The 27,677-nt window shown below is 33.6% G+C and overlaps 3 protein-coding genes across 6 annotated transcripts; 1 reads left to right on the top strand and 2 right to left on the bottom strand.

Annotated features, from left to right (window-relative positions):
- The first annotated feature begins 717 nt into the window (after positions 1-717).
- Positions 718-6,861, top strand: LOC132283152 (uncharacterized). Of its 4 annotated transcripts, none has more exons than XM_059785067.1 (4): positions 718-1,169; positions 4,692-4,835; positions 5,748-5,836; positions 6,202-6,861. In XM_059785067.1, exon 4 carries the CDS (start codon positions 6,269-6,271, stop codon positions 6,782-6,784), a length of 516 nt encoding a protein of 171 aa, XP_059641050.1. In that variant the 5' UTR covers positions 718-1,169; positions 4,692-4,835; positions 5,748-5,836; positions 6,202-6,268; the 3' UTR covers positions 6,785-6,861. The 4 variants fall into 4 exon arrangements, with proteins under 4 accessions (XP_059641050.1, XP_059641051.1, XP_059641049.1 ...); XM_059785066.1 differs by having other exon boundaries at positions 719-1,169; positions 5,748-5,820; XM_059785065.1 differs by lacking the exon at positions 5,748-5,836 and having other exon boundaries at positions 721-1,169.
- Positions 6,862-20,258: 13,397 nt separating this feature from the next.
- LOC132281475 (uncharacterized) lies at positions 20,259-20,600 on the bottom strand. Its single transcript, XM_059783174.1, has one exon. It carries the CDS (start codon positions 20,598-20,600, stop codon positions 20,259-20,261), a length of 342 nt encoding a protein of 113 aa, XP_059639157.1.
- A 3,418-nt stretch (positions 20,601-24,018) lies between these two features.
- LOC132282792 (transcription factor MYC2) lies at positions 24,019-27,413 on the bottom strand. Its single transcript, XM_059784580.1, has 2 exons — positions 25,116-27,413; positions 24,019-24,190 (listed from the first exon to the last, which is right to left on the bottom strand). The coding sequence occupies exon 1, from the start codon at positions 27,147-27,149 to the stop codon at positions 25,179-25,181; it is 1,971 nt and encodes a 656-aa protein (XP_059640563.1). The 5' UTR covers positions 27,150-27,413; the 3' UTR covers positions 24,019-24,190; positions 25,116-25,178.
- Between the last annotated feature and the right edge of the window lie 264 nt (positions 27,414-27,677).

Genomic DNA, 27,677 nt, shown 5'->3' with positions numbered 1-27,677 from the left:
CCCTCTCACTTGAGTTTTTGGATCCGTCCTCTTCCATCAATTATTCAAGTGAATTGAAGAATAACTTTCTTCTTTTGAGCAGTTGTATTGCCCCTCTCACTTGAGTTTTTGGATCCGTCCTCTTCCATCAATTATTCAAGTGAATTGAAGAATAACTTTCTTCTTTTGAGCAGTTTTGCGTATGTTCTAGTTTTCCCTCCCCTAATTTGCCAGGTTTGTAAAAAAAAAAAAAAAAAGAACAACTTATTATTATTTGCCATTAAAATTTTGAAAAAAACAATTTAAAACATCAAGCCATCCAACTGTGCTATTTGTTATTGAATAAGTGAGAGTGAATTTCTAATGAAGTGTGATTTCATGAGCAATAAAAAAGTTTTAAATATTAGAAAATTATATAATGTTTGCAGATACAACATTACAAATATTTTGAATGTTGTTGATTGCATATTTATGCACAATCCATGCAAGTGGAGACCCACTTCTTTATTTATGCATCAATGGATCAATTAAAATAAATAAGTCTTAACAATTTATTATAACAAATCGCATAAATAAAGAAATAGGACCCTCCATTTACATGTATTGTGCATACATAACTAATCAGAAACATTCGATAAGGTAATTCCCTACAACAAATCGACGCAACTTTCATTAATCTATAAGCCTGTAAAGATTTTCAAAACTATTTTAGGTCAAAAGACACAAAACAAACCAGCATTAATACAAATATAGAAAGAAAAAAAAAAAAAATTACAAATATAGAAAATGAGAAAATAGAAAAAGCACAAGCGAAACACGTGTCTATAAAAGGAATCAAGTCCAGTGCTACACTAGGCTTTGCCGTTACATTCCAAACGTTGTTGGTGGCCAAGAACAGAAAACAATCGCCCGACAAAAAGCCCTCTGTTTTATGCTTTTGTACTCCTAATAATATGTATTGCCCCTTTCGTTTCCATCGAACCCATTTGCTGAAGGATAACCCTTTTCTCTCTTTCTCTCCCTAAAAAAAACACAGTTTTCCTCTCTCTATAAGCAAAGACACATCTGCCACCACTCAACAAATTTTAGGGTTTCTTTTCCTTCTTCTTCTCTAAAATCATCGATCAAACACCTGTGTCTGAACAAAAGTAGAAAAATACCCATCTGCATTCAAACGCTCTTTTCAAAAGGTACAGTCTTCCCCATTTCCCTCTTTGTTCAGATTTATGCTGTTTCGATTCTTTTTCCTTTCGGGCAAAATGCTTTTTTAGCTATTATATAAGTATTATATAGTACCTTACTATGTTTTATTTATTTATTTTTTTTTGGGGGTATGTTTTGCTTAGAATTTTATAATATTTTGGGGGCTAATAATGGCTTGCTTAATCATTTGGTTCCATCTGGATGTCTCAGTTTTTATTATCTGTGTTAATCCCACACACACAACACAAACACATATATTCTGATATTCACAATATAATATGTATGTATGTATATAAATGTATATGCTGGAATCATTAATTTCAGCAGCTAGGTTTTTTTTTTTCGGATTTCTTCAATAGGGTTTGCAAAATCAAGGGTTAATGCTTTGGATTTTAGCAGTCACTTGAGTCTGATGTCTGCTCCTGTATATATATATATATAATATGAACCATAGATGCTTTTATAAAGAGAAAGTAATATTGTGGTCTTTCGTCCTGTGCTAATGATGCCTAAAAGGGGATTTGCTCCAGCTACCATTTAATGTGATTAACTATATGATTATTGAATTAATAAAATGGATGCATTGTGTCTGTGTGTATATATATATAGCGTGATTAATTACCATACTGGTTCGGTATAGAATTGGAAATAATAATTTAAATTCTGAACTGGTCTTCAAATAAATTGGTATTGGGGGAAAAGGTATGGAACATTGAGGCTTTCAATTGGTGCAAGGTGGAAGATCACTTCTTGGAGTAAGATGACAGCTTTTTGCTGTTGATATGGAATCATTGTATTTGAATTTTTTTTAGTTATATACTTTCTCTGTCCCAAAATAAATGTCTCTTTTCGGAAACTGTGAGTCGCAATTCCCCAAAAGAGACATTCTTTTTGGGACAGAGGGAGTACATTTGTATAATTAAGTTCAATGTTTCTTAATTCATTCGTCTTATAAATACTTTGAATAATTTTTGGATATTTAACAAGTAGCCTAAACATGCTCAATGATTCTCGAATCATTGATGAAATTTATTTTTTGTTTATGAAAATCCATAGTGGTGCTTATGCATATTCATTGCTTTTACAACTCAATATAGTGCAAGTGCCAATTACCTAGAGTCAGTTATGTGATGTTTCATCAATTTTGCGCCTTAAACTCGAGCCATACTATCAGTTAATTTATAAGCTAATTTATAAGCCTTCCTGCCCTTTCTCTCCACATTTATCCACATTCTTTTAGCCTTCCTCTTTTCCTTGCCATATCTTTAACTCAACTCATATTTAACTTTAGCAGTTTAGTCATTGGACATCTCTGGTCATGAGTAAACCATCCTACACAACTTTTTTGCATGTCGACCTTTATTGCTGCTACCTTGAGACGTAATGAATGCATTTATTCTTATTCCATCTCTGTACTTTATTTTGGATAACCTTCTTATGAATTTTTTCTCCAAATTTTGTTTCTTTGCTACCAACATTTTGGATCATAAATATCTTTATCATGTTTTCTCTCATGTTTTAATTCCGGGAACTGCTCTATATTACTTATAAAAATAAAAAAATAAAAACTGTCTTGTAAATTTTTTCTTTTTGTTGATACATTTTATGATCACCCAACATAAAAACTCCTGCATTGATCTCCTCCTTATAAGTAATCTATCCAAGATATTGGAAATGATCATGTTTTCATTGTACCATCATTTCTATATCAATGTGATATGAATTTTATTTTAGTTGCATAGCTTAATTGTGTCAATATCTATATTTCTACTACTCTAAACCTAAGTCGCCTATTCCGCCATCCTAGGACGGCAGACGCACTATGAAGTCAGATATTGTTGTTTTGAGCGTGACTCTGCTGTCAGCTCGTAGATTGTCCTTAAGGGACACAGAGGATCTTACCCTAATGTGTTGTGTCACACCCATCCACCACATGTGACTTTCAAAAACAAAATATTATAAAAGCGTGGAGACAAGGTGAATTGATCACTATACCAAACATATAGAGGAAAAAATTAATACCATTGTACCACGTTCATCGATGTGTCTTTTGTGCGCTTCTCATGATATAGGGTAAACAGTTTGCTACCCTGTCCTCTTGGGGAAAAAAACTTTTCCAGCCACTTTTATCTTTGTTTATATTGTTTTATTTATTAGCAATATGTTACAAAAGATCAGATAGCAAAACCAAACTACTAAGAATATGTGTGTGTGTGTGTGTGTGTGTATTTGGAAATAACTTGTGTAAGTACTTTTTATTATTATTGTGTATGCATAAGACGCGTACTTTTATGGTATATTTACACTAGTCCTTTCATATTTGAAAATTGCACTTATTTTTAATTAAATTTTAAATACATGTATAATTTTGGCACTGATGTTCATTTCGAAAATAAAAATGAAACAACAATTATATATTTTGAAGACGTCATTACCTATATCATATATTGTAGCACATATATAAGTATTGAAAATATCATATGTATGCATATATATGTATGTTTGTGTATCTATATATTTCAATACACATGCCATTTCCTGCGCTCGTGTTTGCTTTTGCTCCCACCATTATATAATTTATATGTGACTTAACTCTAAATGCATGAAAAATTTACTTGGTAATATTGTCATAACTACCTTTTGTAATGCCACATATTTCATATATGTGGGTAGCTTTATTTAGTTTTTGCGGTTAAGCTAGCTAACTCTTCAAGGAGTTTTCTTGGATTGCAAACAACATATATAAAATTGTATACTTATGCTTTATTAACGTCATAAAAACACAATGTGGTTTATATAAAATGATAAAAGATAATTTGATAGGTAATGGGAGTACATTTGTAATGTTCCAGTGTTCAAATTTGGAGTTCTTTTTTACTTGTCAAAAAAAAAAAAAAAAAAAAAAAAAGAGGAAAAAAATTTGGAGTTCCGTTTAGAATATCAATTTCTTTGGCTTTATTGTGTACCTTTCGAATGATTGCTAGACCTATAAAATTCTAATTTTTCTGCTTTACTAAATAGTCAACTTCCTTTTATAAGTGATTCATTTGCCTGATTTTCTGAAATCCATTTTTTTCCCAATAAACACAAGCAGATGTGAATTTTATGTGCATTTTGTGCAAAATGTAAGCAAGTTTCTGTACTTTGTGCTCATCTTTTGATTTCCCATGGACTGAATGATAGTTTTGTCACTCAACTTCCCGTAAGATTGTGTCAACTTGCTATGTCTCAGCCAATCATATTTGTTCTATTCTATTTATTGATATTTACAATTGTTGGCAATGCCAATAATGGTGTGTATGAAGTTGCAGTGGAACCATTATTTTGTGATTTGTAACCATCTATACTGTTAGACCACTAAGCTTTTTTTGCAAATAATTAGCTAATATTGAATATCATCAGTATCTTTCTTGCTATTTATATACACGAGCACAAACTCACATGCACATATGACATTCTGTTATCGTGATGCTATAATTGTCACATTATTAATGATTTTGTTGATACAGAATGTCTTTAAAGTCTTAAAAAAGCCTAGAATTTCAACTCCATATTATGGTTGGATGTACACAATCTTGTGGATGCAACACTCCGTCCTTCTAAATAAATGCCGAGGAAGACAGATATTTTCTCCAGGCTGTCACGCTGACAAGGTAAGGTTTCTATATCATTCCCATGTGATAGCATTTAAATATGTGGGAATATTATGGTGTAAGGTGTATGTATGTAGCCTATCCATGAGAACCACATGGCACAACAAAGAAATATGTAGCTAGTAGAATAGAACATGGAGAGACACCACTTAATATTGGGAGTTGAGACTTGAAATGACATAAGATGCACACGGTTTCAAGAACTTCCTGGCAGAAGTTTCAAGGCCCTTGATGATTTCCACTCTGAGGGGGAGAAGGGCTGGTAGAGCTCTGAGTGCTGGATGGTAATGCATGTAGTATATGTTTCTTGCCTGGTCTTCTTTTAGGAACCCAGAAGGTGAATTTTTGTTCTCATCTTATCTGCAGTGAGGGCAGTTCCCTTGCCTCAGTGGTTAATGAATTATTTGAGGGTCCATACTTGGTGAATGGATGAGAGTTTTCCTGTATTAGACAGTTTCCCTGTCATGCATGGGGACCCCTGTTTTCCAAAAGGGTAACAAAGGAATCAAGGGAAGTTACCTGGAATGCAGATACTGCTGTCTAAGCTCGTCATACCATGTGAGTCCATCAACCTGGTCTGGAAGCCTTGTAACCCTTAATCATTAAAGCCCTTAAAGCCTTAAGCTTTCCATTGATTTTGAGCCTGTAGTTCGGGTACAAGTTTTTGGACTTTCCCGTAAAGTTCCCTTAGGCTTATATCTAGTATCTGGAATAGACCAACATCCAATGACATTCTCCCTGTCTCTCACTCCCATTTTAAGCCTATGATTCCCTCTTTAGATCACCTTGTTCACCCCTCAAGCTAGGCTTTTTATGATGCCACTGCTTTGTACAGCACCACTGTTATAAGTGAAATTCAACAAAAACCATACTTCATTAGCATTTTAACAATCATTTTAAATCTTGATACAGGGATACGGGGGCCATTGCTTGGTGCAGTGGTGAAAAGCTCGGCGGATGTTGGTTCAAGCCTTACATGGGAAAGGTATACCAAAGGCTAGGTCTGTCTCCAATCTTCCCCTCCCGAGGCAGGACACATTGAGTAATGATAGAGGGATCAACATTTAGTTTTAATAGATAGCACATTTTTTTCTTTCTTTTCTCTTAATTGTTAGCGCATCTACAAAAGTAATACTTGTTGCATTTGAAATAGTGTGCCCGTCTCTCTCCAGAGCTCTTGAATGGTATTGATTGACCAATTGGAGTGATGTGGTGCTAGGCCATAGCCACTGATACTGATGGTCCAAATTTTTTTTTTTTTTCCCAAGTAGACTCTTGAGAATAGAACTCCAAAAGTTGAAAGTGTATTAAACTATTAATGTAGTTGACACTAACAGGATGTTGCATTGAAACAATTTTTTTGCAGAAAACTGTTCTTTAATGCCATTCTTCATTAAAATTTATCCATAGAGGTTCTGCAACCTTTATATGAAATGGAAAGTGAGCAGAATGTGAATGGTTCTAGAGCTGAAGATAGTTTTGTAATGGATCTTGATCAAAGAGAACTTGCTAGAAGTGATGAAGACATTATGGCCCGTCGTATAAAGAACCGGGAGCGGCAACGTAGATACAGGGCTCGTAAACGTCTTGAAGCTGATATGAAGAAGGCAAGTGTCATAAACCAAAAACCTCCCCCGCAAGTAGAACTGCAAGTGAATGGGATCGTCAATAATTGCATAACCCGTATTTACTGTCAAAGGAACTGGAAAAAAGATGCAAGAAAGATCCATGCTGTTAAAGAAGTTGTATCCATTGGACCTCTTATTTCTGATCTGACCTCGGGCAGTGAAAGTCAAGCATCCTCTTTACCTTCTGGAGCCAATCCAGAGCGACCGTTAGGAAATGGGTTTTGCTCTAATAAATCTCCTATCCTGGATAGTAGTGGATCAGAAAGAAATGCATCTGGCAGAAGACACTGGAAAGCAGAGGCAAGAAATAAGAAAAACTAGAGTGGTTACTACCCACAGCTTTACTGGAGATATTAGTTTAAGTGCCAACTGACACCTGACTGTTTCGATAGGAAGATTTTTAAAGAAAGGGCTAAAGAGATTGTGGTACTATGGTGAGTCATATTTCTTTATGGATTCTGGCTGGGTTTTTCTTGTTCTATTTTCCTTTAACTTAAACTTATGTGATTGCAGATGTCAAAAGCTGTCAGAGAACGAACCCTCTCTAAGTTAACAAATTGGTTATATCTGGATTTGTTGGTAGCAAGAAGTAAACAGCACAAGAGGACAATCGCAGTGCTTCGATTTAGAGTAGTCAGGTCAGTTGTCAGGAATATATGGCTGATAAAAAATTTCAATGGAACGGTGTGATACAAGGATTCGAGTTTGGTCATATTTGTTTCATCTAAATAGGCTTATCATATCTGGACCTTCTCTAGAGTAATGTATCTTTGTTTTCCCTTGATTTTTACAGGCATGTGGTATGTTTGAATATAGAATTTGCCAAAAGTCGAGTTTTAGCATTAAACTTAAAGCATCACTGTAAATTTTATGCTTGCTTCCCTTCAAAAGTACCTGCTTTCTTGAACTTGTTTGATAAGTGTTTGAATGTTACCATCTTGAATTAAGACGATAATATTATGAAAATTAAAATCATTGCGCCATTTGTATTTGGTTTTATTGATTCAAGATCTCCAAAAGGACCACAACCATGAGAGATCCAAAACCATGCTGAACTGCTTTAGGTATTCTGCCATTTCCGACGAATAATACAACTGAGAATTCACTATTTTTAGAGAGAGAGGTAGGGGTGTGGTGACAATGGTGTGAATTCATGAATGCTAAAATCAATGAATGAATGGAAGTTGCGGGAAAAGAAAAGATAGGAAGACATCGGCAAATAAGGAAGTCACCAGAAAAAATGGTAGTGAGAGATTGACCAGGAAATGAAAACAAGAGAGAGATAGAGAGGAGAGACATTTTGCTTCATCATTTATTCATGAATTCACACCATTCTCACTACACCCCTACCTTTCTCTCTCTAAAAATATTGGGAACCTTATAGTCTACTGACACCACCACAACCTGTGGCGTCACCACCGCCATCCTCACCCCACCACTAGCGCCAAAACTTTATAGCATACCATATACGGCTGGGTGGAAATTGGGTTTCTGACGTGGGTGCCATTAGAAGCAAATTTTTTCTTTAACAGAGATACAATTAACCCCCCTAATAACAGAGATGCAAGATCTTTAACAAAGGTACAATTAACCCACCTCCGGATTTAGACGCAAAATTTTTCTCTCTCTCTAAACCTTTTTTTTATTAATTCAGAACACAACCAAGAAACTAGGAACGAAATTGAGGATTGGAGCGGTTGTTGATGGCTTCTCAAGCACTATTGCCAACGCTCCGACCTCGGATTGTGAGACTTTTTCGTTCGCAAACCCTCGAATTGACTGGAAAAAAACTCAGTTTCTACTCTTGGTCTCTCCCATATCTTCACCAATTAAATCTCTCTCTTAACACAATTAATTTTGAGCTGCTTAGTGTTATATATATATATATATATATATATATATATATATATATTTAACCTTGAAATTTTACATTATTACATATATATTTTTTAATTGTTTGAGGGTATTTTAGGATTTTAATAAAAAAATTTATCAAAATTGATGATTAGGAGGTAATTCGCTCAAAAGGTTAATAATAATACAGGAATTTATATATATTTTATTTATATATACATAGCGAGAGTATTTTTTTACACTTAACCCTTTTATTAAATACAACACATTGTGATCTTACTGACAGTATATAACATGTATTAGAACCTCAACCTCGGATGTTAAATCTTTAACATAACATTTTTTAACCTATGATTTTGCTAAAATCATAATAATGCATCCACCAAGCAATTGCTAAGCCACAAAGGCCATGACGACCCAAGACCGAATTGATTACTTCAAATTGAGAAAATATTTAAGTCTAGCAAATATAGAAAAAATATTTTATGCGAATTACTTCAAATTGAGAAAATATATTTTAATTGGAAAAATAGGATCGACTCATCAAACCCACTAAACCTTAGAGCAATAATAGTTCCTAAAATTAAAATGTATTTCAACCAATCTAATAATATTGTGGAAACTTATTCAAAATATTGTTTAATAATCTCGACTTGTATGACGTTGTTCAAGTTTTAATATTAATTTAATTTGAGTCAAACTAAACGAAATTAGTTGATTTTCAATAATATAAAATCTCAACTTGTATAACGTTGTATAAATTATTTTTAGTATGGATAAGTCCATATTTTGTGATTTGCATAGCCAACCCATGATTCATTGAGGCCCTCTCTGACCCGGACGGTACCCATCAGGGTTTGGTTCCTCTTTAAACCTTAGAAACTATTGCTCGGTGGCTCATGAACTATATCCAACCACTTTAATGGCCGGTTGGTCACAATGTAAGACAGTAAGAGTACAATAAAATTAATTATTAATATATATATATATATATATATATATATATATATTCTATTTCATCAAGTGATCCATGTGGATTTGTTGTCCAAATCAGCTTCTATATAACGTTGTTAAATTTTGAATAATAATAAATTTGAGTCTAATTAAATGAAATTAGCTGTTTTAAAATTATTTACAATCTTAGAATATCCAAAAATTGTTATTTTATTTTTCATTTATATATTATTAAGCTTCTCAATGGTTTAGAAGAAATTTGCTCAAAATATAATTTAATAGATTTGTATTATATTATATCAAGTATTTGTTAAAAAAAAAAAATACAAATAACTTCCGGTGTGTCCAGAGAAGGAGTTGCATCAAACTTAGTGGCCCAAGAACCCCGTCCAACCACTTTAATGCTCCCACTTAGTCACAAGTCCACGCTACGGGGCTCAGCAATGTCACATAATCACATCCAAGAAGACTAGTTATTAAGGAGAAAGTTGCAATATATTTTATCAATGTATGATTTTGTTAATAATGAAATCTATAAAAAAAATTCATCCTCTAAACTAAAAGAGAGTCTTTACAAGAATTCAAATTTCTAGTAGCCAAACGTTTGTCTTTGCTTTTTGTACGTCTATGCGTGGACGCACATAAATAATCAAACGAATAACGTGATTATGGAGAGAACACAATGAGTTGAACAACAAACAAAAAAAATGAAATTTGAAGAAAGAAAAAAATAAATAATTTTAAATGTAATGTAAAAGTTTACTACTAATATTGTATTTGAAAGTACCAAATTGATACATTGATATTGCAACTGATGAATCACAGTCTTAAGCATCAAAATACGTTCAAGATTTTAATTAGAAAAAATAAAATAAAATATTTATCCTAAATGCATATTTCAATCTAGAAAATATAAAAATAATATTTTATACAACAAAATAAGACTGAATTGATAACTTATAATCTATGAAGTACGAATACTTTTAGAAAACCGTCTTACCCGTGTCGTATCTGTGTCCCTTCCACGAACACGACACATTTATAACTTTTGTTTCTTTGTCACATTGAAAATAAATAATCAAATTAAAAATACATAGTTTTCGCTATTATTTTTTTTGAAAAAACCGGATGCCCTCAAACGTCTAGAACTTGTCAATCCAATCATTTAACATTGACATACTAATTAATGAATGACATTGTTTCCAAACATTATGCAATTGTCATTTAAAAAAATTACTTGAAAATCTGCTAAGCTGGTTAGATTTTCTAAACTAAGGTTTGTTGTCCATCATCTTATTTGATGGTTACAGCATAATCAAAACATGTCCACGATTTTGATTTGAATAATAATAATAATAACTGTCTAAAGTCTAGGAAATATAAAAACAATAATTTATGGAACAAAACAAGATCGAATTAATTACTTGGAATTTAAAAAACGCTACTTCACTCCTCAAACCCATTAAACCTTTAGCAATAACATATCCTAAAAATAAAATGTATTTCAATTCATGTTTTTTAATCCTTTTTTTTGCTCACAGTTTTTAGGATAATGATTCTCATGCCAACTCAGCTTGTATAACATTTTTCAAGTTTGAATAATCATAGAATTTGAGCTTAATTAAATGAAATTATCTGATTTTGAATTATTTATAATCTTAGAATATCCAAAAATTGTTATTTTATTTTTCATTCATGTATTAAGCTTCTCAATGGTTTAGAAGAAATTTGCTCAAAATAGAATTCAATAAATATGTATTATATTATATCAAATAATGCCATTTGTTGAGGATTAAGTAACACATTCACAAGAGTGTGTACTTTTTGTAATATTTTTTTTAGGATTAAGTAACACATTCACAAGAGAGTGTACTTTTTGTAATATTTTTTTAAAAATAATAATAATATTTTGGCCACAACCAAAAAGAAAAAAGTGGTTGTGTGAGGAGTAGGGATGGCAACTGGGCGGGAATTCCATCCCCCATCCCCATCCTTGATGAATTTTTCAATCCCCGTCCTCACCCCCATCTCTGCTTAAAATTTTGCCACTATTCTTGCCCCCGCCCCCGACTCCTTATCCTCGTCCCCACCACACCCCACCCCACCCTCGGCCCCAGCCCCATAATTTTTTTTATTAAAAGAAAAACACATTTTTTTTCTTACTTTCATATATATACTAAATCTAATTTAGTAATAAATTATTATATGTAAGGGTATATTAGTAACTTCACACTTAATCGGGGCGGGACGGGGCTGGTTTACCCCATCCCCGACCTAGTAGGGATTTATAATTTGCCCCCAACCTCATCCCCGTTTAGCTAAAAGGATTCTCATCCCCACTATAAACGGGTGAGGCGGGGCCCTGGCGGGCAGTAGCTTAGCCACAGAGGGACAAGTGGGGGTAACTGCACCTAATCAACTTTTAATTTTATATGGAAAGATTATTATATTTGTATAATTGCCCCCTCTAAAATTTGAATATACTATATATATATAACGATTTACACCAAAAAAAAAAAGACAAAATAAAGGAATATAATTATGACACAATTGTAAATATCTATAATATACATATCAATTTATCACTTACCCATAAAATATGATATTTTTTTCCACTTTTCCCAAATATTATATTATTTCCTACTTTCCATTTTTTTTTTTTTTTTTTTTTTCATCAAGATATTCTATCACAATTCTGAGATTGTTTCCATCACATCTTCATTCTGTAACATTTTCCACAATCCAAACAAAACAAGCGGAGTAACCATTTACCAGAGACTCAGTCAGTCGTATTGCAGTGCGGTAGACAAGTAATCTGATTATTTATTTTTTATTTTTATCATCTAAATTTAGAATTATTATTTGATATTATAATTTTAATTAGAAAAATTATTAGTTATTACTATCAAAATTATTTTAGGGCATGTTGTTATTTCAAAATTTAGTTTGTGTAATTGTGTTAATAATTATTATTCTTTAAATAAAACTTAGAATTTGTTTTTATTTGCAGCCCAAATCAATAAAATCACAGATTCACTGGTATCAGGATTTTTATTTTTTTATTTTTTATTTTTTACATATATGATATATTAGAACCATTAGGTAACTGTATTATTTTCTTTTTCATATTTTCTTTTTGATTCATTGAATATGATTTTTTTTTTTTTAGTATATTTAATTGAATGAACTCAATTTTGAAATAACAATGAATAATATGAAGAATCGTTGTGAATATACTGAATAAAAATATAATAAATCAATGCTTTAATTTTTACATATATTGTTTAGGTTCAAATATATATAATATATATATTATTGTTATTAAAGATTGCCCCAATAAAAGAAAATTTCTGGCTACGCCACTACCGGCGGGGATGGGGAATTTGCCATTCCTAATGGGGAGGCCATCCAATTGGTACACCGCAAGGATTGCCTTGCTAGCTCTAGTTTGTGATTTGCTTTCCCAACTCGTGGTGGGTTGGGTTGGATTGGGTTGGATCGGTCTTTGACACAGAATTATTACTCCATAAGGGTTCGGGTCCTCGTGAGAGAGGGTGTATCGAAGCACACCAATGACCAACATCCAATCACCTTAATGTGACGATTATTCCATGTTATTGAATTCGGTAATGTGACGGTATAATAAAGTTAACTATTAAGAAGAAGGTTATTGTGTATTTTATCAATGTTAGATTTTGTTAATATTAAAATCTACAAAAATTCATCTTGAGAGTTCTACGTGAAATTCAAGTTTCTAATAGGCACGTACTGATTCAACCAAAAAATAAAAAAAAAATTAGATACTTTTACATTAAAATTTGATCAAAAATTATATTGTGTGTATATATATATACATATGCATATTTGATTTGCTATTTGCATTCTTGTATGATCATAGCTATTGTATTAATTATTTTTTAGTAGGTACTGAATGGTTTAAGATATAAATTTATTTGGTGCAGTGGTACAAAACTAGCAGCTTGAAGGATGCATTGGTTATTGGCAAAAGAAATACTCTATCAGGGTTCGGGTCCATTTTAACTTGGAAAAACTTTTGCTCGGTGGCTCAGGAACTACATCCAACCACTTTAATGTTCCCTTTGGTCACAAGTTCACGTTGTTAGGCTTGACAATACAAGAGTACAATAAAGTTAATTATTATATATATATATATATATATATATATATATATTCTATTTCATCAAGTGATCCATGTGTATTTGCTGTCCAAATCAGCTTCTATTGTATTGTTCAATTTTGAATAATAATAAATTTGAGTCTAATTAAATGAAATTATCTGTTTTAAAATTATTTACAATCTTAGAATATCCAACAAGAATTGTTATTTTATTTTTCATTTATATAAGGCTCGTTTAGTAACACTTTTACTTTGTTACTTTTGCTTTCTTCAAAAGTAAAATTATGATTTTGATTTCTTAAAATTATGTTTAATAATATCTCATGTTCATTAAAATTTTGAAAGCAAAATAACAAAATCAAGTTTAATGATTATGATTTTGCTTTTGTTTTTTTACCATTACTGTGCACCCAATTTTTTTACCAGCATACCCAGTTCTATCATCTACCAATCCCTATCCCCAATCCCCAGCAATCAAACATTGCAAAGTAGGTCTCATAAAAGGCATCAAAACAGCCGATTTCATACTCTTTGAACCCTGCTGTGAGAGGCAGATTCCTTGTCTTAAAAGCCACGGGAATTGCGCTAGAGGAAGAATGTTTGGTTGTGTAAAAGGTAGATGAGTTTGGGAGTTCTACCAGTGTTAATTCCGGGAACGAGGTTAAGGACAGAGTAGGGGGAGCTGTTGAAACTTTAAGGCTCAATAGCTAAATACATGGCAACTGAATCATGAGCCGAGATCATAAAGAGCATACTGCGAGTAGGCCATCCCCCAGTTCAATTCAGGTTCGCAATTGTTCCAATCACAGTGTGAAAAAAAAAAAAAAAAATCCGATCTCGCAGCCGTGCAGTCTCAGATCGGCAATCAAACCAAAAATCTCAACCCATTATTTTCAAACCCATAACTTTCACCGAAACCCCTTTACCGCAACAACCACGTTAGTGAGTCTAGGCGTCGTAACACGATCATAACCATCACCAATTGGATGAGCCTTTTTGCCGTTGTCGTCACTGCGGAATCTTTCATCGTTGTATTCGTTGTTGTTGTGTGCCTAACTCTTTGATTTTGTGCTAAGGATTCAATGGTAAGAAAACAGAGGGAGGAAGAGAGGGGCCCATATGGTGGTCGCCGGCGATGCCGATCGGCGAATCATCTTTGTCGGAGTTGCCCATCTGGTGGCCATCGTGGTGGTACATGGGAGAGACAATACCGGGTATTGTTATAAACGGCCGAACAAATTGTTGTTTAAGTTCCGCTACAGTAGTGGAAGTAATTCCTCTACTACAGTGGAGAAAACAAGAAAGTGAGGATTTCTCACTTTCTCTTCTCTTCATAAAATTAAAAAATGCCCCCACTTGGTTACAAGCCCATGTTACTGGGCTCAACAATGTGACTGTTCAATAGGAGTAATTATTAAGAAGAAGGTTGTAGTATATTTTATCAACGTGGGATTTTGTTAATATTGAAAAAAAAAAAAAAAAAATCATCCTCTAAACTAAAAGAATTCAAATTTCTAATAGCCACACGTATGCCTTTGCCCTTTTAATGTCTATACGTGCGGACAAAAATATATAATCAAACAGATAGCATGATCATGGAAAAATCACAATGAGTTTGAACAACAAACAAAGAAGCATGAAGTTTAAAGTAAGAAAAAAAAAAAAAATTTAATGAAAACCATTCATAATATTAATTCAAATATAAAATGAAGTTTACAATAATATTGTGTTTGAAAGCACCAAATTGATACTCCAACTAATAAATTACAGTCTTGAGCAGAGTTATGGTATTGTCATTTAGATTATTACTTGAAAAATCAGCCAACTGGCCAGCATTTTCTAAATAAGGGGGCGGGCTTCATCATCCTGTGTGATCATTATGGTCTAATCTAAATCTGTTCTTATTTTCTTAGTTAGTCATGCGTTGCGTTTGGGTGTATCGATTTAAACAATGAAAACGATATTTTTATGTAAAGATATAGAACAACTTAATCCTCAAACCAATTAAACTTTTGACAATAATAAACAGATCCAAATAAACTCAGACCACCCCTAGTTTTGTGGAGCGCCTAAATAATGATGTATCCGAATTTTTGTTCAAACTATTAACAAATTTTTGGAAAAATGATTCACAAGCCGGCTCGGATTGTATAACATTGTCCAAATTTAAATAACAATCAAAATTGGAGTCTAATTAGATGAAATTTAATTGATCTTCAATAATTTAGAATCTAGGAATATAGAAAAGTAGTTATTTATTTTTTTCTTTCTTATATTAAGTTTCTTTATGGTTTTTCAATAAGAAGAAATTTGATCAAAATATAACTTAATATTTCATCGAGTGATCCAAGTGGATTCGTTGTCCAAATCAGCTTCTATACCAATATTGTTCAATTTTGAATAATAATAAATTTGAATCTAATTAAATGAAATTAGCTGTTTTAAATTATTTACAATCTTAGAATGTCCAAAATTTGTTATTTTATTTTTCATTTATATATTATTAAGCTTCTCAATGGTTTAGAAGAAATTTACTCAAAATATAATTTAATATATATGTATTATATCATATCAAGTAATACCATTTGTTAAAAATATATATATATACAAATAACTTCCTCTAAAAATTATTTCAGAAAGAAGAAAAAAGTGGTGGTGTTAGGTTTTATTGGTTATTATTATTATTGTTTTTTTAAGATTATATATTCTTTATATTGTTATGTTAGTCCATGGTCATCCATACCCACATCCAACTACTTTAATGCTCCACTTGTAACCGCATTACTGAACTCAGTAATGTTACAATTCAATAAGAGTACTTATTAAGAAGAAGGTTGTAATATATTTTATCAACGTGGGATTTGGTTAATATTGAAATCTATAAAAAAAATTCATCCTCTAAATTGAAAGAGTCAAAACAAGAATTCAAATTTCTAATAGTCACACGTTTGCTTTTGCTTTCTGTATGTCTTTGCGCACCGAAACACATATATAATCAAACGGATAACATGATTATAGAGAGATCACAATGAGTTGAACAACAAAAGAAAAAAAAAAAAAAAAAATGTTTGAAGAAAGAAAAAAATAAATAATGAAGACCATTCATTCAAATATTAAATGCAATATAAAAGTTTACTACTAATATTGTGTTTGAAAATACCAAATTGATACATTGATATTAGACTAATGAATCACAGTCTTAAGCATCAAAATACATTCAAGATTTTAATTAGAAAAAACAATATAGAATAAAATATTTATCCTGAATGTATATTTCAATCTAGAAAATATAAAAATGATATTTTATGCAATAAAATAAGACCGATTTGATTACCTCTAATCTATAAAGCACGAACACTTTTAGAAAACTGTCTTCCGTCTTTGACCCTGAATTTTTGCCCCTGTTCGGGTCCTCGTGAGAGGGGTGCATTGAAGCACTCCAATGACCAACATCCAACCACTTTAATGCTCCGCATGATCACAAGCCTATGCTACTGAAATCTGTGACTGTACAATAATGTTAACTATTAAGAAGAAGGTTATTGTGTATTTTATCAATGTGAAATTTTGTTAATATTGAAATCTACAAAAATTGATCTTGAGAGTCCTACGAGGATTTCAAGTTTCTAATAGGCACACGCTGATTCAACCGAAAAATAAAAAACTAGAGACTTTTACCTTAAAATTTGATCGAAATTTATATATATGGTACTTGATGAAGATCGCCGATAATTTCTGATCGAGAGCTGACGAATCTTGATTTTGAACAGTATTCTTTGGTTATTCTTTAAACTTGTTGAATCACGGAGAAAGAACGGCATAATTTTGATGTTCTTGTTGTTCTTTGTTCAAATTGAGGAAGAACGACACAACTTTAGAAGTGCTTGTTGTTCTTTGTTTTTCTGAAATTCTGGACTTCTTATTCTCTGAATTTCTGGTCCTCTTCCTCCTTCCTCCATACCTATATTTATAGGCTTAATAGGATGATGACATGCCTCATCTCTTGATAAGGACATAATTATAACTTGGCCGGACCGATTATATTGTAATAATTATCTATAAAAATAATTATTTCAAATATATTTTATTAAGAATAATCATCTTTTTATTTAATCACTTGAACTGGGCTAATTAAATAATTTTAATTAACCAAGTTTGGGCCAATTAGATAATTTAATTAAACATGAGACCCATATTTGATGGGTCAATTTATCAAAATAAAAGTTCATGAACTTTTAGTGTCTACTTAATTGAAAATTATATTGTGTGTGTAGTATATATATATATGCATATTTGATTTGTTATTTGCATTCTTTTATGATCATAGCAACTGTATAAATTATTTTCAGAGAAATAAATTTATTTGGTGCAGTGGTACAAAACTAGCAGCTTGAAGGATGTATTGGTTATTGGCAAAAAAAATTACCTATCAGGATTTGGGTCCTCTTTAACTCGGAGAAACCGTTGCTCGCAATTTTGGTCACAACTCACAAGCCCATGTTGTTAGGATTGGCAATAAAATAGTACAATAAAGTTAATTATATGTATATATATATTCCATTTCATCAAGTGATCCATGTGTATTTGTTGTCCAAATCAGCTTCTATACATTGTTCAATTTTGAATAATAATAAATTTGAGTCTAATTAAATGAAATTAGCTGTTTTAAAATTATTTACAATCTTAGAATATCCAAAAATTGTTATTTTATTTCTCATTTATATAGTATTAAGCTTCTCAATGGTTTAGAAGAAATTTGCTCAAAATATAATTTAATATATATGTATTATATTGTATCAAGTAATGCCATTTGTTATAAAAAATAAAAAAAATACAAATAACTTCCTCTAAAAATTATTTTTGAAATAACCAAAAAGAAGAAAAAAGTGGTGGTACGTGGGAAGGCTAGTTGTTAAGTTATATATTACTTCCATTTTTATTTTTTAGTCCAATGGTCTTGGGGGGTCCTTCCATGTGGGTCCTCGGAGGAACTGGTATGTTTTTTTAGTCCACGGTCCTCCCATATGGGTGCAGGTCCGGAGAAGGGGTGTATAAAACTGCGCCAGTGCCCGAGAACCACACGTCTATTATGGAACTTTTTCATAGGTTTCGCTATTATTTTTGTAAAAAAATAAAAATACGAGTGCTCTCAAACGTCTATTATGGAACTTGTCAATCCAATCATTTAAATATACAAATTAATGAATCACATTGCAAAAAAATTATGCAATTGTCATTTAAAAAATTACTTGAAAATCTGCTAAGCTGGTTAGATTTTGTAAACGGGGGGTTTGTTGTCCATCATCTATTTGATGGTTACAACATAATAAAAACATGTCCACGATTTTGATTTGAAAAAAATAATAATAATAACTGTCATAGATGTATATTTAAGTCTAGAAAATATAAAAATAATAATTTATAGAACAAAACAAGACCGAATTAATTCCTTGGAATTGAAAAAATGCGATTTCACTTCAAACTCATTAAACGTTTAGCAATAACATATCCTAAAATTAAAATGTATTTCAACTCATGTTTTTAACCCTTTTTTGTTACATTTTTTTTAAACGCATTGACCAAGTAGTAATTTAGTCATATCAAATAAAATCCAAAATACTGTCTAATAAACTCGTACCAACTGCAGTTTTGTGTAACGCCAAATTAGTAACACAATTTTTTTAAAAAAATAATTGTCAAGCCAACACGATTTGTACCGCTCAGCAATGTGAGACTACAATAAAATTTATCAATGGGAAATTTTGTTAGTTATTCAAATATATAAAAACTCATCTTCAATACCACAACAGAGTAAAATTAGAAATTCGAGTTCCTAATAGCAACATAATAGTTCACCAAATTAACTCTACCAAATTATCCTTCGGGCTAAAAATAAAATATTCCGTATTAAGAATTGTTCGTCTTTCTTATATTGTAATATTCCAACTTATGCGAATGTGTACATTAATCGAGCAAATAAATTAAACAAAGTATAATACCTAATTTATATAAATCTATGAGCAATTAACGTTATCCTTAATCTCTCCCACCTCGCTTTATCCTCAAATAGATCATGAATTTTTTAGAATATTATTAATCGATGAAATCTAACATCAACCTGCAAACAAAAGCTAAGAAAATAAAAAAGAAGGGCACAAATATGACTAACATAACATTCGACCCAATTATCACAAAAAAAAAAAAAAAAAAATGCTGAAGTAATAGAGAACTAAGCAGTTGCCTTGATAGTTTAGTGAAATAGTGTTTTTTTGTACATTTTGAAGTGTCAGGTTTTGACCTTGTGTGTGTATGTAGAGAGAGAGAGAGAGAGAGAGCTATCAAATATGAAAAACTATGACAGTGCATGCAAATCCAGACAATTAGAGTTGTGAGTTCTACTAGCTAGGTCTATGAAAAACTATGACAGTGCATGCAAATCCAGACAATTAGAGTTGTGAGTTCTACTAGCTAGGTCGCAAAAATAGAAACAATTTAATGATTATCATTAATAATATTCAATCAATACATTATACTATCCACATTATCTTAAGATGCTGACACCCTCGGCCTCCACCCATAGATCAAATTCAAATAGTAATACACCTGTAATTTCCTTACTCAACACAATTTAAAGAAAAACAAACACTCAGACGAAAAAAAAAAAAAAAGCAAAAAGCAGCAATATATATCCCAATATCCCCTACTTTTATCATTTTCTTCCAAAATTTAAGTAAACGCACACACTCCCACAATATAATCCCTAACAGGAAGGTTTCGAACACTCAACCTTCTTTTGAAAAGGAGAAATTGTACCATTTGAAGTAATGTTCATTGGTAGGTCGATCTATTTTATCTTGCCATGTCCATTCTTTGCCTCAGATCCTCAAAGCTCCAATCCCTTCTCATCCCACAGCTCCTCACCAACCTGGGCGAGCTCCCGGGGAAGTTAACAGGTTCGCTGTTATGGATCCGGTGTCGACCCTTCTTCACCCTCTTGGCAGCCACCAAAGGTGGCTGATCATTTTTCATTTTGTTACAAGGACCAGGCGGCCCTAAGTTGCCGGAAAAGCTTCTCTCAACCATGGACCAAGATAGCCTAAAATAGGGTTTGTCATGACCACAACTCTCCCTAAAATCCTTGTCTGAGTCAACCCTTTTCATGCCCTGGCATGTCAAGCAATTGAGAGCCATGGTGGTGATAGATGAAGAGGATTGGAGGGAATGAGGAGTAAAAGAAAATATTAATTTGGTTGAATTATTATTTTCATGTGATGTGAGAGTGGGTGCAGGAGAAGAAGATCGAAGAAGATTAAGAAAGGATATTAGGATAGAGATAGTTGCAGTGAGTGGTGGCGAGGTATAAAAATGGTTGTAATTAATGAGATTTTGTTAAGGGACAAGTTGTCTTGCTAAAATTATCCATTTTTTGTTTCTGATCCAATTTTAAGTACCAAGATCCGGAAAATAAGCTAATCCACTTCTGTTTAGGGTACCACTAACCCTTCATTCTGGTTTTGGATAGATTTTTGTTAAAAAAATCATGTTAATCTAACCGAAAAAGTAGACCGACTAACTAACACCGACTAACTAACCTTCATGAAAGCAAAGAATATCTTTTTGTATCAATTGTTTTTTGGACCAAAATGACCTACAAATTGTATATGAAACATGCAAAATATTCATAATCCTAGTTGTGGGGGTATTGATGTGTCAATTTGATGTATTGTTGTAGTACGAGTAATAAGTTTCTTGGACCAAAATGACCTTCAAATTGTATATGAAACATGCAAAATGTTCATAATCCTAGTTGTGGGGGTATTGATGTGTCAATTTGATGTACGGAGTATTATTGTAGTACATGTCATAAGTTTGTTAGACCATATATGTAAATGGTTTAACAGAATGTTGTCCGAGTATGACTGACATTGATGAAATATGTCTGGTTCATGTGGATTAGGGATTGCAAATTATGACACGAGTTAAAAAGATTTGAATTTGGATCATAAAAGAATCGAAACGATTAATCCGTTTACTTAACCGTGTCGGATTAGGATTAAGGAGTTCAATCCGTGTAACCCGTTTATAACCCATTTAACTGAACATGTTATAATCGTAAATATGACCTATGTAATATGTTATCTGTTTAAACCTACTTATTATGGATAGTTAAGTTATTTAAACATAAACTTTGTCTATGCATTATGATTTTTCTTTTTATTTTGAATATTTAGGTTCATTATGACAATTTTTTTCGATTATTTAGTATTTAATTAAATATTAAATGTCTCGTTTTGATAAGCAGGTCATTAAACGAGTTAAGATGTGTACCTATTTAATAAACGGATTGGGTTAGTGTTGAAAATTCTTGACACGTTTATTAAATAAATTGGGTTTGAATTTACTTATTTAATATAATATCCTTATATCGACACGACACAAATACGATCTACAGTGAAATTTCAATATATGTATATATATACTAGTAATGAAGAAGACGAAAATTAAATCTTAAATATCAAAACTTAGACAAGTTGTTGTGTGTGGGACCGACGTCCAGCAGCTGAAATGGACCCATTCATCGCTCTTGCAATCAATGGGACTTTCCTATGACCCCATGGCTGTAGCCTGTAGGGCCCTTCCTTTTACACCAATGCATTTATATATATGTACGCAATTTGCTTTGCTATTTGCTATTTGCATTTTGGAAAAACATAGATAAAAAAGTGATTAAAAAAGAATGTATTGATGTATGGTCGTGATGTGTGAATTTGATGTATGATTGTGGCAAATCCATAAGTGTTTAGGTGTACCACAGATGTATATGATCAAAAAGAATATGTAGCTTCCACTTGAAACATGTTCTCTGGACCAAGCTGGTCAAAGTATGTGGAGATAGACGAATTAACATTGGTTTATTTATGGGAAAGTAGCATATTTATACATATGGAAAGAGAAGATGAAGATAACAAAATCTTAAATATCCAACACCTACAAACTGTGTGGGAGTCATGAATTTCAACTAAAGGGCACCCAAGCTGAACAAAAGTTAGAACACCGGTTCCCTTTTGATACTCTTAACTTCCTTCCGCTGTACTCATATATCATTACTACTCTGTAGTACACATTTTTGTCACATTTATTTTAAAATTGTCATCAATATAGCAATAAAGTTTTAAAATAAATGTGATGTAATAATAAGTTGGCCGGTGGGGTGATACATTTTGTCATTTGATTTCTAATCTACCTGATTGAAGTAAGTTTTCCCATCTGAATTTATTAGGTACAACGTCAACACTAGGTCACAAATAATAATTATGTAACCAAAACAAAATAGGCAAATCGATGGAAGTACAACCCTTTTTTTTTTTTTTTTTTTTTTGCCGTGTGGAAGTACTACTATACACCTTCCCACTTGACTTTTCCAAAATATAATCCTCTCACACTTTAGGGAGGGGGGTATGGCTCACATGAGTTTCCAATGTGGCAACTACTTTTGGTCGGATATGGCATACCCCATGTGAAGGGTCTGTTTGGCAGCTTCCTCAACACTTACAAATGTTTGATGAAAGCATGTGCAAAACATGATCATATCATATGTTTCTCTCTTTCACTTTTCTGTTGTTGTTGTTGTATTATGTGTCACCAACATTATGTGTTCAATTAACTTGATATATATCCACACATCATATGTTTTATATCAAGAAAATCTGGAATTTATGATCTACTATTTATTAATTTCATCTTTTATTTTTTTTTATTTGTTTAAAAAAAGGACAAATTAGATGATTCCTTTTTTCTTTTCTTTTTTCAAGATTGGTCAAAAATACAATCTCAACCAACAAAGTAACAACCATAATATTCGCTCTCTCAAATAGTCCTCTCTCCTCTCTCAATCAAATATTCCCTCCCTTTCAAAAGGGTTTATATGCAAATGACTTTGGTGGTGCTTGATTTTAGTTTTTATCTCTTAGACCAATAAATAAATAAATAAATAAATATGGAAGAAAAGAAAAAATAATCATTATTGTTTGGATAAGAGAAAAAAAAAAAGAATAATAATTAAACTACTCTCCTACCCTTTTATAAACGTAAGTGGTTAACTGGTTCCAAACAAAAAAATTGTATATTTATTTGTGGATGCTAGTTTTAGTATTATCAAAATACCACTAAACTAAACTTGCTTTCTCTCCCTTTTTTCTCAATTTTGAGTGATAGCAAATAAGGGATAGAGAGGAAATAGCAATTCAGGAATAGGGCTTATCCTTCCCTATCCTCTCTTTTCTATCCATTTAATCCACTCCAACACACTTGAGTCTCATCTGATCTTTTCTTTTCTCTCTCTATCCCTCCAAATCATCCCATCCAAACACACCCTTAATTCTTCGGGCCGTCCTTCAAGTTCTATGCCACTGCATCTTTCAAACATGGCTTCCTTTCTGAATGGAACAGTTTCATCGCCCGCCAGACAACTGTTGTTTTCAAATTTTTTTTTTTTTTTTTTTAAAAAACGAAGAAAATGAAACTACAGAGAAAATGTGCTTTCCAAAGTGTTTACGGAAGCTGCTATGGAACTAATTTCCTGAAAATGACATTAATAAAAGATTAAAAATTTAAAAAAATTGGAATCCATCAAAATTGTTCGTCATTTCTTCAAAATTTTCGTCCTTTCCCAGTTCAAAAAAGCACACGTGCTAAACATTTGAACAACAAGTCAATGTTTGTCTGGAGTCTTCCTCTCCATGCTATGACAGTTAGGACCAAAACTGAATAATCTCCTTTTACTGCAATGGATCAGAAGAAGACAATTCCATCAATATCTTATTAGTCTATTCCTTGACCGTTAGCATTTTCATGCAACTGGATTATATCAAAATTAAATTGTATTCAAATGTTAAAGGCTTTGTTGTAGCAATTGAATTTCTGAAAATGGAAAAAGGTTTTCAAAACGAACCCACTTGCATCTTTGGTTTTACAAATAAAAATGGGGTATTAAAATGATTATTTTGTTCAATAAAATACTAAAATGGAACCCAATAAATCCCAATACGCTCCCAAAAACTTTCATCACTCTATATGCGTACCTAAATATCTATATAGGGCAAAAAGTTCCAAAACAACAAAGGGTCTTTGTGTTCACTATCAATTAACTGATAATTCCTTTTTTTCACAAATTTGATGCTCTTATCATATTCAATTTCTAAATTTGATGCCTACACATAGCCTTGACATATAAAGCGAAAAAAGAAGAAAAAAAAACATGCAAAGTTCATGTCTTTCTCAATTGGATTTTTCGTACTAGACTACTTCAAGAAAAAATCTAGCTACCCAACAAAACAAGCAGAATATAATAATAAAAGTAACTTGAATGCAATTGTCTTCTTCATTTATGTTGAAATCAACCAAGAAAATACATGAACAGATGATACAAACGCATATAAAGTTGCAGAGTTCATGCACATCTTACAGACACAACCTCCTACTACTCTAATTAACATGAATAAGAGCCCGAAAATTCATCGGGCTTTATGATTATTATATACATTAAAACTACACAGAATACATGGAATCTAAACAATATGTGGATACTAACAAGAAGAAAAAAAGCCGAACTCACTCGGCTTTGCAATTTGAAATCTCCTCAAGAGCTCACAGTATATACCAAAAACCTTGTCAAGATCAAATTGAAACAAATATGTGCAGGCTTACCCAATTGATGATGAAGAAACCGTGGTCCTACAAGCTTTAGCCGAGCTCTATCTACACTATTGCTCATTGTGTATCGGCAACTTTGGACGACAAGGCTTGCCTCAGCTGATCTTGAGTGTAAAATCGGCTCCCCATCTTTACTGTGGCTTGTTGGATCATCAAATCATTCACCACAGACACACTAGCATGGTGTACATCAAGGTCTAGCTCCTTCAAAGCCGACATTAACCTCGCAGCCGGGTGGTTTTCCTTACTACATTGTATTCGAATCATCACGTCCCAACCAATAATCTTCACATCGATGTCCATGTCTATCGAATTGCTTCCATGGTTGGACATTTTTAGCTCTTGATCAGGAGGTGGTCGTGGTGGAGCTGGATTTTGAGTCTCCTTACGACCCATATCCTTCTTCAAGGTCTCAACTTGGCTCCTCAATTCCTCTTTATCCGAATCTGCTGTTTGAAGCTTCGATTTGAGCTCATTGATGTATGCAATGGCATCTCCAAGAAGTGAAGCTTTGTCCATTTTCGACACATTTGGGACCACAGCCCGGAGTGCATAGAACCTCTGGTTGAGCTTCTCTCTTCTCTGTCTCTCAGCTTCCACATGATTCAAGGGCTCTTCCCTTCCATTTGCCGGTTTTCTACCCCGTTTTCTAGGCCTTTTTTCGGGTTCCACAACTCTACTACTATCTGTTTCCCGAACCACTGAGGCCTCAAGATCAGAATGGTCCGAATCTACACCACCACCACTCGATTTCACCATGCCGGAGGAGGGCAAAACCACCCCGTTAGTGAAGGAGAGCATACCCTCCTCATTACTACCCCGAGAGGTCGGAGACCTCTTCTTAATGTCCTCTGTTCCCCCAAATTGTGACTGACCCGAAAAGAAATTCCCATTTGCTCTACAAGAACTCCTCTTACTCTCTCCAAAATTCAATATCTCACCTGTTTCGGGCTTACACGGATGAGAATTTCCATTCCTAACACTACTTCCATCAAACCCATATTCAGAGAAATTCAATTCTCTAGAAAAGAAACTCTGGTTTTGGATTTGCGTTTGTTGAATTGCAATAGGGTTTTCAGTCAAAGTACTAGAACTAGGGTTAGGGTTCTCAAAGACGATTTGCTTCGGCAATTGATGATTGTTAGATGGGAGAGTAGTCGACGGTGTTGGGTTTTCAGAGTTTCTGATTTCAACACCAGACGACGAGGGGTCAGTGATGTAAAGTGATGGGTCGGTCTCGCCGTGATCCGGCGGAATCGGCCACGAATCCATTTCGATGCTATTGAAATTGAACAAAACCCTCACCTTGTTCATGAGCTCAGATGACTGAAGAATCAATTCCGTGGAACCCAATTCGACTACTCCGTTCGACGACGGTATACACACGATGGTCTGCAACCCAAACACTTGTCCCTGTCTCGCTCGTTCGCACGGCGAGCACGCGAGTCTCTCAGCTCCGGCGACCCAAATCGGAGACGAATTCAAGAAGGCCTGACCTGGAAGCCCACTTCCGTTAACAAATGACTGAGTCATTGACACCAGAAAGAACCACTCGGTGTCGGTGACTTCTTCGTCGATGGCATCGTCGGTCGAAGCAGCGCTGCCGGAAATCAGTGAATTCAGCTCCCGGAGGACCTTTTTCCGGTGCTCTTGCTCCGCCGAGGATTGCGCCGTTTTGCGCTTAGCCTTGTCTTCTTCGCCTTTGTAGTACCCATCGCCCCAACCCAGCATCGACGCACCGGAGAAATCGGCTACCGACGACTGCCAGAAGATAGCGTAGGTCCAGCTCTCTCGGGCGCCTTCGATGAGGGTCTGAAGGCGCTGCTGGAGGGTCTCTTGGTTGAACACCGCCGTGGACTGCGATGGTGGGTTTGGAGCTTTAGATGGGTCAGCAACGACAGCGGAGGTGGAGGCGGAGGACGGCGGCGGAGGCCAAAACGAGGTGAGATCCGAGCTCATGAAGGCCTCCATCATGGAGGCGTTGTCGTCCGTCCACATATTCATAGCCGGTAACCGGTAGTCCGTCATTCCATGTACAGGCCACCGGTGCTCCAGGTTAGAGAGAGAGAAAAAAATTTAGCGAGAGAAAACGGCAGTGTGTGCCGAAGTGATTGATGGTAGAAAGTAGTTTTTCCCGGTGGGAGAACACGTGGACGGTGTCTGGGTTGTCGGAGGAGAGAGAGAGAGAGAAGGCGGCTGGTGGGAATTTGGGAATGGTGGAGGAGAGAGAGAGGAGTTTGGTTTTCAGATTATTTGATAGCTTTGTGATGTGTTGTTGGGGGTGAGAAAATTTGGGTTTCGTTTGGATTTGGGATTAATTTGGGGTACATTTGAGGTGAATTTTAGTCGGGCCTGTGAGCGAGTTCGGAGAGAGTGAGGTTAATAGGGAGCGGACAAAGCGGGCGATTTTTAGGAAGCCCACCGATTTAATTGCGAACAAGGTTCTTTTAAGTCGGCGCGTTTAATCTCGGTCTCAAATTTTTATTTTATTTTTGTCAAATAATAGATAAACCTCTTGCTTTTATCTAATTAAAATAAAATAAGAACAATAAATAC

This window comes from Cornus florida, unplaced genomic scaffold (genome assembly GCF_030987335.1).
Source record: "Cornus florida cultivar Cherokee Brave unplaced genomic scaffold, ASM3098733v1 CherokeeBrave_3.0.0_Hap2_Chr11, whole genome shotgun sequence".
Taxonomy (NCBI): domain Eukaryota; kingdom Viridiplantae; phylum Streptophyta; class Magnoliopsida; order Cornales; family Cornaceae; genus Cornus; species Cornus florida.
The sequence above is the reverse complement of the archived record's forward strand: the minus strand, read 5'-3'. Positions and strand labels throughout refer to the sequence as shown.

Bases quoted from the DNA above. Each gene is read 5' to 3' on its own strand.
- LOC132283152 (XM_059785068.1), top strand. From the start codon at position 6,269: ATGGAAAGTGAGCAGAATGTGAATGGTTCTAGAGCTGAAGATAGTTTT.
- LOC132282792 (XM_059784580.1), bottom strand. From the start codon at position 27,149: ATGACGGACTACCGGTTACCGGCTATGAATATGTGGACGGACGACAAC.
- LOC132281475 (XM_059783174.1), bottom strand. From the start codon at position 20,600: ATGGCTCTCAATTGCTTGACATGCCAGGGCATGAAAAGGGTTGACTCA.